The 16944-nt window shown below is 45.0% G+C and overlaps 1 protein-coding gene across 1 annotated transcript in view; it reads right to left on the bottom strand.

Moving 5' to 3' along the window:
• LOC137430697 (N-chimaerin-like) overlaps positions 1 to 16944 on the bottom strand; it is a 247066-nt gene that overhangs the window by 176514 nt on the left and 53608 nt on the right. Inside the window, exons 5-6 of the mRNA XM_078781272.1 lie at positions 6484 to 6597; positions 5421 to 5715 (exon numbers count right to left, since the gene is read on the bottom strand). Coding sequence (XP_078637398.1) covers positions 5421 to 5715; positions 6484 to 6597 — 409 coding nt within the window. The remainder of the gene's footprint in view (positions 1 to 5420; positions 5716 to 6483; positions 6598 to 16944) is intronic.

The raw sequence follows: 16944 nt of genomic DNA, 5'->3' as shown, positions 1-16944 counted from the left end.
TTTATCTTTTGATAAGTTCAGTGATGTATTAGTAAGCATGTAACTAGTTGTTTTAATCTATTGATAAGTTCAGTGATGTATTAGTAAACATCTGATTAGTTGTTTTTATCTATTGATAAGTTCAGTGATGTATTAGTAAACGTCTGACTAGCTGCTGCAATCGATTAATAACTTCAGTGATGTATTAGTAAATGGCTGACTAGTTGTTTTAATCTGTTGATAAGTTCAGTGATGTTTTAGCAATCGTCTGAATAGTTGTTTGAATCTATTGATAAGTTCAGTGATCTATATAATAATAGCGTAAGGACTCGACTTTGTTATCCCTTTTACGCCGCACCCAGTGACCCGATGCCCACGGCACTAATGGATTTACGATCTACGAACCGCGCTCTTTGTTTATCACGTACAGCCAGACTCGAAAAATCTGAATTAGTCGACTTTGGGGCCCAAAAGCATCCGATTAACGGCCGATACGACGCCATCTTTCGACGCCATCGTATTGGCGTCTGCTGGGCGAAGGCGATGCGAGCCGTCCGCTGATTGGACAGTCGAGTGGTGTCATTAAATAATGGGCCGTGCTTACTGCTTACTGATATTGATCTGAAACTTGCAATTGGGCATGTATTGCAAAGCAATTTTCCTTCTTATATTGTCCAAGTCTAAAATACACACCCACACACACACATAAATCAGCTGATCGTCAAATCTGCATTCCCTACAACCAGTGATTACAGGTTTAAAAAATGATTTTTTGACGTATTGACTCAACGATGTAAATAGGAAAGCATTAATTTAATTATTTCCTTCTTATTCTGTAAAAGCGGCCTCGACGGTATAGTGTGCGATTGCCCAAAGCAGGTTCTTATTTTGACAATCGTTAGTCGTACAATAAATACTTACGGAATATTAAATGAAAAAAAATGTTTCTTTCTTGAATATTTTAAAGCATTTTGTTTTTCATTCCACATGGTGTGTTTCTTCCCTCCCTCTGTGGACAACCAAGTGCCGGCTTCCGGTGGTAGTATAATCCTCTGTAGCAGTGTAGGGTTTTATGAGCCAATGATTATGGTGCGGCGCATGTCGAGTCACAGCAGGATTTTATGAAACGCCATTTGAAGTTGTGAAAAAGGTCAGAGTACCTGCTAACATGTCAAGCTACAGCAGGGCGGCGCAGGTCAGTTATAGTTAATCAACGGATCAATGAGAATGTCCTTTACTGTACGTACTGTACTTTACCACATCGGTTAGAAACGCTGCCGCAGGAGATCTCCGATGGTCTTTACTTTAGCTTCTGTTTTGGATTCGGTTCCCGCCTCCTGATACCTCGCAGGTGTGACCGCATCAGAGGACGTTAAGCCAGCTGTCTCATCTGATTGGACAGTCGAAGGCGACAGCAAGCCGTCCACTGAGTGGACAATCCAGAGCATGCATTTGTGCCGGTGTCGGCGATCGTTGTTCATATACGCACTCTTCATTCTCATCTTTCTTCCTAACTCTTACTCGGACAAGCAAATCCCCTATGCCATCCATAATGGTACACTCTGTCCATACAACACATCCTCCCTTCCGTGGATGTTCCACGGGTTTCGGCTAGTTTATTAGTAAACGACTGACTAGTTGTTTTAATCTATTGATAAGTTCAGTGATGTGTTAGTAAACATATAACTGGTTGTTTTAATGTATTGATAAGTGCAGTGATGTATTAGAAAACGTCTGACTCGTTGTTTTCATCGATTAATAAGTTCACTGCATTAGTAAATGATTGGTCCGATTAGTTCGTCTGATTGATTAGTTTGAATTGATTAGTCCTTGTCACACACACAACCGGTCCAACAAGTTTTGTCTAAATCCATCCACAACTTTTTGAGATATCCTACTGTATATCGGTGTTGGGCCTATCTGCCAATGGTGAAGAATCACTTTAAAAATTATAGTAGCCGGATCCGAATCCGGATCTTCGCAAAAAGCTAATCATTTCGTCCTTGTCTCATATACTACATCTCGACCAAATTTCTTATGAATCCGTCCATAATTTTTTGAGATATCTTGTTCACAAACAAACAAACAAACAAACCAGATACCGATCAGAGACCGAGGACTTGCCGGGATTTAAAATATGGCGGCCGGACCACGTGACCGATGACGTCATCATTATTGGTTTTCTAAACTAATTTATTCCTAGATTATGCTCAAGAAATTTCATCTTGATCGGATAAAGTTTTGTACTTGTCGAATTATGACGTCATAATGTAGGCCTTGGGCCAAGAGAGTTAGAAATTGGGCACAGTCTATTCCAGGGCAACTAGATTATGCTCAAGAAATTTCATCTTGATCGGATGAAGTTTTGTACTTGTGAAATATGACGTAATAATGGAGGCACCATTGACATCATCATTAACATATATTATTCCCCATGGAGAGTTCTTTCCAAGAGCCATGTCTCAATTTTTTCTATTCAGCACTTTCAGAGATAGAGGTGCAAAGTTTTTCGGTTTTTCCAAGATGGCGGCCGAACCACGTGACCGATGACGTCATCATTTTTTTTTTCTCCACCAGTTTATGCGGCCATGGTGCTCAAGAAATTGCATCTTGATTGGATGAAGTTTTGTACTTGTCGAATTATCGAATTATGATGTCATAAAGGAGGCCTTGGGCCGAGAGAGTTAAAAATTGGGCACAGTCTATTCCAGGGCAAGACAAATATGTGTGTAAAGTATGGCGTTGCTATGTGCAATGATGTAGACGTAGTACTGCGCACAGACAGACAGACAAACAGACAGATGAAAAATCGGTCAGAGACCGAGGACTTACCGGAATGTACTTTTTTATCGGCCATTTTGGACAAATATGGCGGCCGAACCACGTGACCGATGACGTCATCATTATTTGTTTTCTAAACTAATTTATTCCTCGATTATGCTCAAGAAATTTCATCTTGATCGGATGATGTTTTGTACTTGTCAAATTATGATGTCATAATGGAGGCACCGATGACATCATCATTAACATATTATTGCGGTTTTGAGTTTGTACAGTGAGTTTAATAAAGGTTAAAATTTCCCCCTCATAGTTAGTCATACAAGCAACATGTAGCCTCGCGATAGTATAGTTATGTCTTAGTATTTGTAAGCTTAGTCCTTTTCCATTGTTAGTTCTGCATTGAGTAGAGCCAGGAGAATAGGCCCTACTTCCACTGACTTTCCAGCTACCCTAGCCTCATGCCCCATTGCGCTAACTTTGGTTCATTTTGGGCGAATTAACACGAGGCAGGCTAGGAGGGTCGGGGCGGAGCCGAGGCGGAGCGGCAGAAGCGCTGACGGTAAGCACGAGCCGCCAATCAGGGCTCAGAGGTGGTGGTGGCGGCGTTGCATCACAGGGCGTGGTGAGAAGGTTCGAGAGGGTTCCAGAATGTTCGGGGGCGTAGCTATATAACCCGCTGCACAAAGCCCTCAAAAGGACTGAAGCGAAGGACTCGCGCGAAAAGGTTTGGTAAAAGGACTAGCACGGGAACACTGATGAGCGAAGGACTCGCGAGAGGAGGACTCGTTGAAGAGAACTCTCGCGCAATAACCAGCTTGGAGGGATCGTGGAAGAGGAGTTGTGAGCGTCCGAGAACTGTACAAGATAAGAGGGCGAGGTCCGACGCGCACGAACCAAAAGACACGCTATTAATACGTGACGCTCGGTTGAGTTTGAGGCTGATCGCTATACAGTGCATTAAGTCGCGCGAGTGAGGAAAACGGCTGTGTAATCGCCAGCCGCGCTGAGAGTCCCGCAATTTGCCGTTCCGCCTCATCATCTGCCTTGTTCGGGAGACGCGCTACGAGGTTCCTGCCATCGCCTGCTGCCATCTTCGTGGGACGTGCTGGGACCGTGGAGAGCCGGACGGGGGCTGTCTCTGGACGACCACGTCAACGCGTTGGCTGAACATCTACCCATCTGCAATTCCCTGTGTGAGTGAGACGGGCCCGAGTCCAGGGGATAAGATAAGATTGACTAAGGCTGCTCTGTGTCTCTGCGTCCCCGATCATTGTACATACGTGTGGGAATAATTAAACCTGTGTTCTTCCTTTCTTCCATTTGATCATTCCTGTGGTTTCTTCATTGGATAAGCGTGGTACGAATAGAACCGCTCAAATCGGGTTCCACTAACTACGACTGCACGGACCACGTGGTACTCAATCCCCTCGGCGTACTCAAACCACACGTGGCTTGTGCGAGGCTTGCTTCCTCGCTTTCAGGGTGGCGCAGGGAATTAGGTACGAGCGAGAATTGGTCCCGAGACCCCACTCTGCGTTTGCCCGGAAGGGACGTGTCAAGCCTCGGTTCCGCCAATCCCAGAAAGAACAAGGGGATTAATCCCCCCTTGGTAAGGGGAAGAAGGGTGGCGTAGAACTGTAACAATATTTTATTCCCCATGGAGAGTTCTTTACAATGAGCCATGTCTAAATTTTTTCTATTCAGCACTTTCGGAGATATAGAGGTGCAAATTTTTTCGTTTTTTCCAAGTTAGCGGCCGAACCACGTGATCGATGACATTATCAATTGGGCACAGTCTATTCCAGGGCAAGACAAATATGTGTGTAAAGTATGGAGATTCTATGTGCAATGGTGTAGACGTAGTACTGCGCACAAACAGACAGACAGACAGACAAACCAACCAACCAACATACTTGACGGAATCTTTTCCGGCAAGTAACAAACCAACCAACATACTTGCCGGAATCTTTTCCGGCAAGTAACAAACATACAGACAGACAGGGGTGAAAACATGACCTCCATCCACCTTTGGTGGCGGAGGTAATGACATAACATTGAAACCGGACTGAGTACGTCTATTAAATACATACTATTGGAATATGAGTACAGCACATCTATTACTTACATAACGTTGAAACATGAGTACATCTATTAACTAGAACGGCACCCAGTAGAGAGCGTACCTCCGCCTGGTTGGCCATATCACTCAATGGTGAAGAATCACTTTAAAAAATTTACTATCCGGATCTGGATCCGAATCTTCACCAAAATCGAATTGATTAGTCCTTGTCACACAAACAACCTGTGCACAAAGTTTCATCCAAATCCATCCATAACTTTTTGAGATATCCTGCTATGTATCGTTTTTGGCCCTATCTCCCAATGGTGAAGAATCACTGAAAAGATTCTACTAGCCGGATCCGGATCCGGATCTTCACCAAAATCTAATCATTTCGTCCTTGTCGCATACGCTACTTCTCTGCCAAATTTCGTCCGAATCCATCCACAACTTTTTGAGACATCTTGTTCACAAACGGACAAACAGACAGACAGACAGGGGTGAAAACATAACCTCCATCCACCTTTGGTGGCGGAGGTAATTACTGAAATAAGCAAAGCTATCTTGGTGATCCACATGTCACCACTCAATGCGTACATACCCTGTCTGTTGCTGGTCGTTCGTTCTCAGTAGGGATGGTGGGGACTGGTGGCCGAACCTCGCAGGGCAAGGCTCGTACACCCGCCCAGCCGAAGCCAGCGGATGTTGTTGTATATCCCACGTGTTCGTAGATCGGGTTGATGGTCATACACGCGATGTATTCAGCCGCCCTCGTCTCCACGTACAGTGTTATGAGGCCATCGGTGACCAGGTCATGGATCGATTCAAATCTCTTTTCACCCACGAAGTGTTTTCCATCATAAAAGAGGCGAAAGTTGCGGGTCTGGTTCCCAAATCTAGGAGGGCACAACGAGGAACATGAAAACCTTCGCTGAAGTTTTGGAGCAAAATACAGAAAAATCCAAGAGGAAAACCTGATCCCTCTGCAGGAAAGTTCAAATTGGGACGGAAGTTCACCTTTCAGCACAACAACCCGAAGCACACGGCCAAAGGTACACTGGAGTGGATAAGGAACAAAAAGATAAATGTCCTTGAATGGTCCAGTCAGAGCCTCGACCTAAATCCCATGGAAAAATAAATGTTGTGAGCAGGTGATAAAATAACATTAAAGATCCTATGCACCTGTTTTGACAATTTATTGATTCCAATGGTCAAAACAAGTTGTTTTTTTCCAAAATTTGTTTTTCCAAAAGAGAGAAAATTTCCATGAATAATTCGCTTTCCTCATACCAAGGAAATCAGTAGATTATTTCTGTAACCATTATGGCTGCACCACAAGGTCTTTGTAGTGATTATTTTCCATTGCACCATCAACCTGGATCCTTTTATGTCTTCCGATGATGACGGACTGATGATCGAGAAAAGCACCGCAAGGTTTTCACTTTTGTGTGTTATTTCAATTACCAGAATTCCAGATCACATGACTGGTTACCTGGAACGTGTTTTGAACTCAAATGGATTGAGTGTCCCTAAGGTCCATCCAGAGCATCCAAGAGCTTATTAGAGGGTCATGGGAAAAGCACTAGGCCCAAAACCAATAACATGCCTGGTTATATGAAAATTGTTAATCCATTTGTGACGTTTCTCCTTGTAACGTGACCAACCTCAGTGCAAGTGTGTAGGTTCCTGGTTGCCGCTGACTTTCACGAATCAAGTAGGTGCCCTCAATTCCATCAAGCAGTGCATCCGTTTCTTCACGTGAAATCATCCCATGAAACCTGTTTGGGAACGGGTAAAGAGACAGTAAGGGAAGTGTTAAGTGTAGTGTTTTAAAAGCTTTATCAGTGTTGGCTGGCGTTGGCTTAGCGGTCCGGGTGCCGGCTTGCGATCCTAGGATCCTGGGTTCGAATCCCGGTCGATCGCTGAATTAACGCCAGGGGGGTTGACTCAGGCTGTCATCCTTCCGAGGTCGGCAAATTGAGTACCAGCTTGCTGAGATGAATGATCACGGTGTGTACCCCGATTCAGAATAGGCACACTGTATCCCTGCGCATCGTAAGCACTAAAATGAAGCATGCAGCACTATAATGTAGCATGCAGCACTATAATGTAGCATGCAGCACTATAATGCAGCATGCAGCACTATAATGTAGCATGCAGCACTATAATGTAGCATGCAGCACAAAAATGCAGCATGCAGCACTATAATGTAGCATGCAGCATTATAATGTAGCATGCAGCACTATAATGTAGCATGCAGCACTATAATGTAGCATGCAGCACTATAATGTAGCAGGCAGCACTATCATGTAGCATGCAGTACTATAATGTAGCATGCAGCACCATAATGTAGCATGCAGCACAATAATGCAGCATGCAGCACTATAATGTAGCATGCAGCACTATAATGTAGCATGCAGCACTATAATGTAGCATGCAGCACTATAATGTAGCATGCAGTAGTATAATGTAACATGCAGCACTATAATGTAGCATGCAGCACAATAATGCAGCATGCAGCACTATAATGTAGCATGCAGCACTATAATGTAGTATGCAGCACTATAAGACAGCACACAGCACTATAATGTAGCATACAGCACTATAATGTAGCATGCAGCACGATAATGTAGCATGCAGCACTATAATGTAGCATGCAGCACTATAATGAGGCATGCAGCACTAGAATGTAGCATGCAGCACTATAATGTAGCATGCAGCACTATAAGACAGCACGCAGCACTATAATGTAGCATGCAGCACTATAATGTCGAATGCACCACAATAATGCAGCACATAGCACTATAATTTTGCATGCAGCACTATAATGTTGCATGCAGCACTATATGACAGTATGCAGCACTACAATGTAGCACGCAGCACTATAATGTAGCACGCAGCACGATAATGTAGCACGCAGCACTATAATGTAGCATGCAGCACTATAATGTAGCATGCAGCACGATAATGTAGCATGCAGCACGATCGCAAGTTTGTTTACTCCCAGACAGGTCACTCCATCCCCTCACTCTGGTCAGCTGAGCGCACTCTCACCCGTCGTTTACGTCATCACAACAACATACACAAACGCGCCCCCTGTCTGCAAGGCCTGGCAAAATCACCCGAGTCCATCCACACCATACAAAGCAATATGAAGCTTACTCTGTTCAATACCCGGTCCCTCAACAATAAAAGCCACATCCTGAACGACTTCATTCTGGACAATAAACTGGACTTTCTCTGTCTGACTGAAACCTGGCAACAACCTCTGGACTACCTCTCACTCAACCTCACGACACCCAATGGTTACTCATACATCAATAAACCACGCTCGGAGGGCCGAGGTGGTGGAATGGCTGTAATACACCGACAGGACATCAAGACCAGCCTCATCTCCATCTCATCTGCTCCATCATTTGAACACCTGGCTTTTAAACTTTCTGGTCACACATAGTCAGTCATGGCAGTTGTCTACCGCCCTCCCAAACCACACCCATCATTCCTGTCGGACTTCTCTTACTTTCTGACCCAGCTCTGCTCCTTCTCCCCCTCAACCCTCCTACTCGGTGATTTCAATATCCACATGGACTCCACCGACTCCACAATAACCGCTGACTTCATTGATATTCTTAATTGCTTTAACCTCACTCAACATGTCAACTTTCCCACCCATAACCGTGGTCACATTCTGGACCTTGTCTGTTCTATTGGACTAAATCTACACCATCTCTCTGGCTCTGACCTCACCCTCTCCGATCACTTAGCCATCACTATGACCATCAACATTCCCACCCCAGCACCAAGGCAAAAACGCATAATCAACTTCCGAAAGCTAAACTCTCTTTCACCTACCTCATTCTCATCTTCCCTCTCCGAAAAAATGTCCACCTCTCCCTTCGTTGATTTGCACAGCCCCTCTGACCTCACTGACTACTACAACCACACTCTCTCCTCCTGCCTCGACCAGCTTGCGCCTATAAAAACCAAAACAGTTTCCTTCACCCATTCTGCTCCCTGGTTTACCCCTGAACGCCGCCTGATAAAAACCCGTGCCCGCCAACTTGAAAGACTCCGTAATAAAACAGGTCTCACAATCCACTCCCAAGCCTACAAAGACCACCTGCAGCACTACAAAGATGCCCTCTCCCGTGCCCGCTCCACCTACGACTCTCAAATAATCCACTCTGGCTCCGGAAACCCAAAAGCACTCTTCTCCACAATAAACAAACTCCTCAGCCTCCTGGATACCAACACCCAGTCATTCACAGTCGACAACTGCATTTCTTTCCTTTCATTCTTCCAAAGCAAGATAGACAACATCTACAGCAGCTCAACCAGCACCACACCTGCTCCCCCTCAAACCATCTGCCCCCCCTTATCCTGCCAACCCCTATCTCAGTTTTCCCCAGTTTCCCCTACTGACCTCTCTGAACTCCTCACAGGAATGAAAACTGCCACCTGCACTCTGGACACCATCCCCTCCAGCTTTCTTAAGGCTTGCCTTCCTGCTCTCTCTCCACTTATCACTGCAACGATAAACTCCTCCCTGTCTACTGGCATCATCCCACCATCCCTCAAAATTGCTGCTGTCACCCCCATTCTGAAAAAACCTGGACTCAACCCTGACACCCCAAATAACTTCAGACCCATCTCCAACCTACCCTTTCTGTCAAAAGTTTTGGAACGCGCTGTAGCCACTCAACTCAAACATCACCTCTCTGCCAATAACCTGTATGAAACATTCCAATCCGGATTCCGCCTCAACCACAGTATGGAAACTGCACTCCTCAAAATCACCAACGACCTTCTCCTTTCCTCCGACGCCGGTAACCTCAACATTCTCATCCTTCTCGACCTCAGCGCCGCCTTTGACACCATCAATCACATCATCCTCCTTGCCCGACTTGGAACCACCTTTAACATCACTGGCACTGCCCTTTCTTGGATCAAATCATACCTCTCCGACAGGCACCAGTTCATCTCCATCAATAACTGCAAATCCCCCACCGCTCCCCTCCCCCAAGGTTCAGTTCTCGGTCCCCTCCTCTTCATCCTGTACCTGTTCCCCCTTGGTCACTTAATCTGTCGTCATGGTCTCCCATTCCACTGCATTGCCGATGACATCCAGCTTTTCATTTCCGCCAAGTCAATTTCCACCGTCACCCACTCTATCCTGACAAACTGCATCACTGAAATAAAATCCTGGCTTCAAATCAACTTCCTCAAACTAAACTGTGATAAATCCGAAATAATCATTATTGGACCAAATCCACGCACAACTTCACCCTCAACATCGACAGTATCCCAGTATCCACCTCCCCTCACATCCGGAATCTTGGCATCATCTTTAACCAAACCCTCTCCTTCGACAAACACACTAAACAGATCACCAAGACAGCCTTCTTTCATCTGAAAAACGATCGTCGCCGTCCATTCCTCTCCTCCACAGCTGCAGAAACCCTCATCCACGCCTTCATCACTTCCCGTCTGGACTACTGCAACAGCCTCCTCTATGGTTCACCCTCAAATATCGTCAATAAACTTCAATACATTCAGAACTCCGCTGCCCGTCTACTCACCCATTCCCGGGCCCAGGACCACATCACCCCCGTCCTTCACAAGCTCCACTGGCTCCCCATCTCCCAGAGAATCCAGTACAAAATCCTCCTCCTGACCTACAAAAGCCTTCCATAACCTGGCCCCATCCTACCTGACTGACCTCCTCCCCAGACACACTCCCACCCGCACCCTCCGCTCTGCTGCTGCCAACCTCCTGTCCCCCCCCCCATCCGGACCAAACTCAGATCCTGGGGGGACAGGGCCTTGTCCATCGCTGCTCCCACACTCTGGAACTCACTACCTCAAACCATCAGACTCCTCCTCACTCACCACATTCAAATCATCACTCAAGACCCACCTGTTCAACACCGCATTCAACCCCTGACCGTCTCTTCTTCTCCTTCCTTTCTGTTTCGTTATTTAATTATGTATTTTTGTCTTTTTTGTCTTTGTTTTACGTACTATGTCAAAGCGTCTTTGGGTTTCTTGAAAAGCGCTATACATAATAAATTTATTATTATTATTATTATTATTATTATTATAATGTAGCATGCAGCACTATAATGTAGCATGCAGCACTATTATGTAGCATGCAGCACAATAATGCAGCACGCAGCACTATAATGTAGCATGCAGCACAATAATGCAGCACGCAGCACTATAATGTAGCATGCAGCACGATAATGTAGCATACAACAACAACAACATGCATTTTAAAGGCCATTTTCCCTGCTAGAGCGGGGGTTAGCCTTGCGGTCCCCATGACGATCTTCTCCATTTTGCCCTATTTTCTGCATCTCTCCTTGTTAACCCCCTTGCCCGCATTTCTTCTTCCACCATCTTTAGCCAAGTCTTTCTCGGTCTTCCCCGTCTTCTACTTCCTTCTACATTCATTTCCATCACTCTTCTCAACCAGTCACTTTCATCCTTCCTCAACACATGACCAAACCATCTCAACCTGTTCCTCTTCACAGCATCAATCACAGGCTCTATTCCCATCATCTTTCGCAATTCATCATTTGTCTTCCTCTCTCTCAACGATACTCCGCACATCCGTCGAACCATTCGCATTTCCACCCTTTCCAACCTTCGTTGCTGCTCTACATTCATTACCCATGTCTCGCTCCCATAAATCATAACACTTCTCACACATGCAGCATACACCTTTCCCTTCAGCTTCAACGACACTCCCCTCATCATCAGCACGCCACTCAATTCCCGAAACTTCTTCCATGCACATCTCACTCGAGCAACCGTTGCCGAGTCTGATTCACCTTCTCCATTCAGCATGTCTCCGAGGTAGCAAAATGTTTTCACACCTTCCAGCTTCACGCCGTCTCCAAAATCCAACTCAACATTTCCTCCATCTGCAGCTCCCTCTGTGCACACCTTACATTTGAATGTAGCTACCATACTGGTTAATGACCCTCTTAGACCACTACATTTTTGATGAACCCACTCAGCGCACATTGTACACTGAATGGAGTTCACTCCGACACCCTTCCTACACACAGCACAGGGCCACTTCCCAGTTCTTTCCACCTCACCACATGCTTTACCACTTGCCATCGCCTTCGTCTTTCTGATATTCACCTTCAGACCTTTTGCCTCCATACATTCCTTCCACGTGTTCATCTTTTCCTTCAGTCCATCCATACTTTCCGCAATCAACACCAGATCATCTGCATATAACAACTCCCACGGTAAACCCTCCTTTACGTTCTGAGCCAGGACCTCCATCACAGCTACAAATAGTAGTGGACTTAGTACCGACCCCTGATGCACTCCCACCTTCACCTCAAACTCACCACTGTTTCCGTCCTTCGTCCTTACAGCTGTGCGCGCTCTTTTGTACATTGCCATCACTACTCTGATCAACCATTCCTCCACTCCTAACTTCCTCAATGCCCATGTCAATACTTTGCGTGGAACCCGATCGGATGCTTTCTCCAGATCAACAAACCCAAGAAACAACTTCTTCCTCTTCTCCATGTACTTCTCCTGCAACTGCCTCACAATGAAAAGCGCGTCTGTCGTTCCTCTTCCTGGCATGAATCCAAACTGCATTTCGTCGATCTTCACTTTCTTCCTTATCCTCCTCTCCAACACCCTTTCCAATACCTTCATTCCATGCTCCAATAACTTTATCGCTCGGTACGAGCCACACTCCAAAGGGTCACCTTTCCCCTTGTATAGAGGGACGATGGTACTCAGTTCCCAATCCACTGGAATGCGGCCTTATTTCACCACCAGATTACAGATCTCTGTCATTCTCTTCAAACCCCAACTTCCTGCTGCCTTCAACATATCTCCCACAACTCCCGTCGGCCCTCCCGCTTTTCTACCCTTCATTGCTTTTATCGCGTCCTCAACTTCCTTCTCAGTTATCTTCTCTGCCGGTCCTAAAACTGGGTTACTCTCTATGTTGCCATCCCATTCATTCTCTGTATTCAACAGCATTTCCATATATCTTTTCCATCTTCCTTTAATTCCATCTGGGTCGACAACGATTTGTCCCACTTCATCCTTCAAGCAACTCACCCCCATCACATCACACCTCTCTTTTGCTATCTGCTTTGCAATCCTGAATACTGCTTTCTGACCCTCTTCCGAATCCAAGCGTTCTCCGAACATTTTCCTACATGCCTCCTGCGCCTTTGCTACCTCTTTCTTTGCAGCCTTCCTGGCTGCCTTATAACTTTCATGCTCTGCTGTTTCTGCTCCTGTACCCTTCGCCTTCTGCCACTCCTTGAACTTCTTCCTCTTCTCGTCAATCCTCTTTCCAACTTCATCATCCCACCACCATGTTTCCGAGTGCCTCGGTGGTCCTTTTGTCCATCCACATACCTCACCAACGGCTCCCAACAGACTAGCTTTCATTGACATCCAACCACTTTCAAGCTCAACCACATCATCCTCGACCCTACTCAGCCTCTCTTTTAATGCCTCCCTTACTGTCACCTCTTTCAACCTCCACACCTTCATTCTCAGTTGGTACTTCACCCGCCGAGCTCTCCTCGCACCTTTCACCCTTACGTCGCAGACAACCAAGTGGTGCTGTGAAACGGCCTCCTCCCCCGGGATCACCTTTGTGTCCCGGAGGTGCCCCCTATCTCGCCTACGCACCATCAGGTAGTCAACGGTTGTCGTCGACCCACCTGACGTGTATGTAACAAGCTTATTATCCTCTTTCTGGAACTGAGTATTACAAATCAACAAATCAGCTCCATCAGCAAACTCCAAAATCCTTTCACCTTCTCCATTTCTCACACCATATCCGTAACCCCCACGAACTCCGTCAAAACCATCCATACTCCTTCCCACATGTCCACTTAGGTCTCCTCCTACCACAACAACTTCCTCATCTTTCACGTTTTCCATCAGCTTCTCTATCGCACACCAGAACTTGTCCTTCTCTTCATCGCTCCGACCAATCTGCGGAGCATATCCCGAGATGACGTTCACCAAGAGCTTTCCAATCATCATTTTCACCATCATCAACCTATCACTCACTCTAGTCAGTGATAGTCAGTGAGTCAGTGAGTCAGTAGCATGCAGCACTATAATGTAGCATGCAGCACTATAATGTAGCATGCAGCACTATAATGTAGCATGCAGCACTATAATGTAGCATGCAGCACTATAATGTAACATGCAGCACTATAATGTAGCATGCAGCACTATAATGTAACATGCAGCACTATAATGTAGCAAGCAGCACTATAATGTAGCATGCAGCACAATAATGCAGCACGCAGCACTATAATGTAGCAGGCAGCACTATAATGTAGCACGCAGCACTATAATGTAGCACGCAGCACTATAATGTAGCATGCAGCACTATAATGTAGCATGCAGCACTATAATGTAGCACGCAGCACTATAATGTAGCAGGCATCACTATAATGTAGCACGCAGCACTATAATGTAGCATGCAGCACTATAATGTAGCATGCAGCACTATAATGTAGCACGCAGCACTATAATGTAGCATGCAGCACTATAATGTAGCATGCAGCACAATAATGCAGCACGCAGCACTATAATGTAGCATGCAGCACTATAATGTAGCATGCAGCACTATAATGTAGCACGCAGCACTATAATGTAGCATGCAGCACTATAATGTAGCATGCAGCACCGGACCTTTAACATTCAAGTTAAATGAATTAAAATAAAAAATAAAATGAATGTTAACATTTCTGGTGAAATTGCCAAAATCAAGACTCTCTGCTCACCTTCACTCTTTCATGCCTCTTTTCTCCCACCTCTGGAACAAACTCCCTCACTCTCTTCAATCCCACTCCTCCCTCCAGGTCTTTAAAACAGCTGTTCACCACCATCTCTTATCTTCCTCCATCCTAAAACTTAATCTTTTCTACCCCCGTCAATTCACCCCAGATCCACTTTTTTTCAAATACCGACTTCTTTCTTTCCTGGAAGTCCTAGCCGTGTCCATATGTTTTATACCTCGCCCCCCCCCCCCCCTTCCCATGCCTCCTCCCCCCAAGCCCTCCTCCCCGCACAGATCTCCCGATGTGCCTGTTCTCTACTGTTGTACTTGTGTGCCTCCCTATCTCTACCCATCTTGTCTCCCGCTCCCTTTATTGTACGTTTTGTGTGTCCGTTTGTTTTTTTGTGATTGATGTTAGCTCTTACACGAGCCTCGATCTTGTATAGAATATCTTGCCAGTCCCACTCTTAGGCCTACAGTTTAATACCTTAATCCCAAATTATTATTATTCTTTCACATGCAACACAAGGCTGTGGTGTAGCATCATTGGATGGGGATGCTCCTGTGCCACTGATGCAGTGCCCTCTGCTGGTCAGGGCAGGAATTTGTAATTTGTTCAGGGTGCTGGCGATAGCTCACCTACTCTTTGCGAAGGACACCGTGGGATCTTTAACATCCCCCAACTAATGGGACGCCCATTTAACATCCATCCGAGGAATGACGGCACACACATTGATGATGTGTCCTTTTGGCTGCATGGCCAAACCAACTCAGCCTTCACTTTATCAATTTGAACTCTATACTGATACCTTTTAGAGTATTTCTAACAACCACATTTACAACTCATACTTTCATCGAAATACCAAACATCCATCTTGACATCCTCAACTCTGTTCTTCCTATTCCCCTTTCATCTTCCATCCTCGTGGCCCATGTTTCACTGTCGTAAAATCGAGCTGGCTTTGCACACGCGACATACACTCTTGTTTTTACTACCCTCGGCACATACTTGTTTGTTCGGATACCTCCTAACTCTTCCCATTTATACCAAGATACTTTTATGCTTGTCCCGTAGTGAGTGGGTGTAATAGGCATAAAATTACAATAGGTATATCATACAACAAAATTAATATATGGAATAAAAATGCAAATTAGCCAGAAATGAGGAGACATTTTGGATTACAATGAAAAGTATTACATGAAGGAGCAATGAAAAAAATAATAATAATAATAATAAAAACTAGAACTGCCACTTTATAACTGCTGGCAGTGATGACCGGGTACCACACACCGTCCTGCTTTGTTACAACCACTCTTTATTCGGACACGCATGACACATGACGTCCTCTTTATAAAACCCAATTCAGTATTGTATTTAAAAAAATTTTTTAATGAGGCTGTCCTCGAGGTCTTTTGGGTCTTTGGAGTACTCAGGGTCTTTTGAGTCTTCAGGGTCTTTGGAGTCCTCAGGGTATTTTGAGTCATTGGGGTCCTCTGGCTCCTTTGGGTCCTTGGAGGCCTTAGGGTTTTTTGGGTATTTTTGGGTCCTCGGGGTCTTTTGGATCTTTTGAATCCTCGGAGTCTTTTGGGTCTTCAGGGTCCTCTGTTTCTTCGTGGTATTTAAGGGTATTTGGGGTATTTGGGGATCTTGGGGGTCTTAAAGGTTCTTCCAAGATCTAATGGGTGTCACATTCCGATTGTACATAATTAATAGATGTACGTAATTAATAGACAGGATGCCACTGACTTCAAACATTACACAATAAAATATATACTGAAAAATCACATGTCTGGAGAAGATAATATTGCAGAGTTCCTTCTTCTTCAAACAACAACAACAACTTATGTCTGCCAGACCGTACGACCAATCATGTTGAAAATATAAACACTTATTCCCCTCGACAACTACTACATTACATTGAAGTTTCACATTGTTCAATGAAGTTTCACATTAAGATATACAATTTGAAAAAGATTTTCGTTCCAACCAATATGGCTGCCAAAACATGCGATCTATTAATTTTTCCATAACACCAAGGCATGGGGAACATTTGTGTGAAGTTTCCACTCGATCTGTTCAGCCCTTCTGGAGAAGTGTGTTTTTTAAGGTTTATTCTTCAAAAAATCATAGCTGCCAAACGATGTGTCATATGAAGAAAGTCATGGCTTTACTTGTTCGTCGTGGATATGTGATTATGCTTGTAAAGTTTCACTTTGATATGTTCAGCTGTTTTGGAGAAGATGGGTTTTTAGTGGTTTTTAAGGGTTGTGTGTTAAAAAATATATGGCGGCCGTACCATGTGGCCGATGACGTCATCAAAAAAATTCTCGA

This window comes from Myxine glutinosa, chromosome 7 (genome assembly GCF_964187855.1).
Source record: "Myxine glutinosa chromosome 7, kmMyxGlut1.1, whole genome shotgun sequence".
NCBI lineage: Eukaryota > Metazoa > Chordata > Myxini > Myxiniformes > Myxinidae > Myxine > Myxine glutinosa.
Note: the sequence above shows the minus strand (reverse complement) of the source record. Positions and strands in the feature narration are given on the sequence as shown.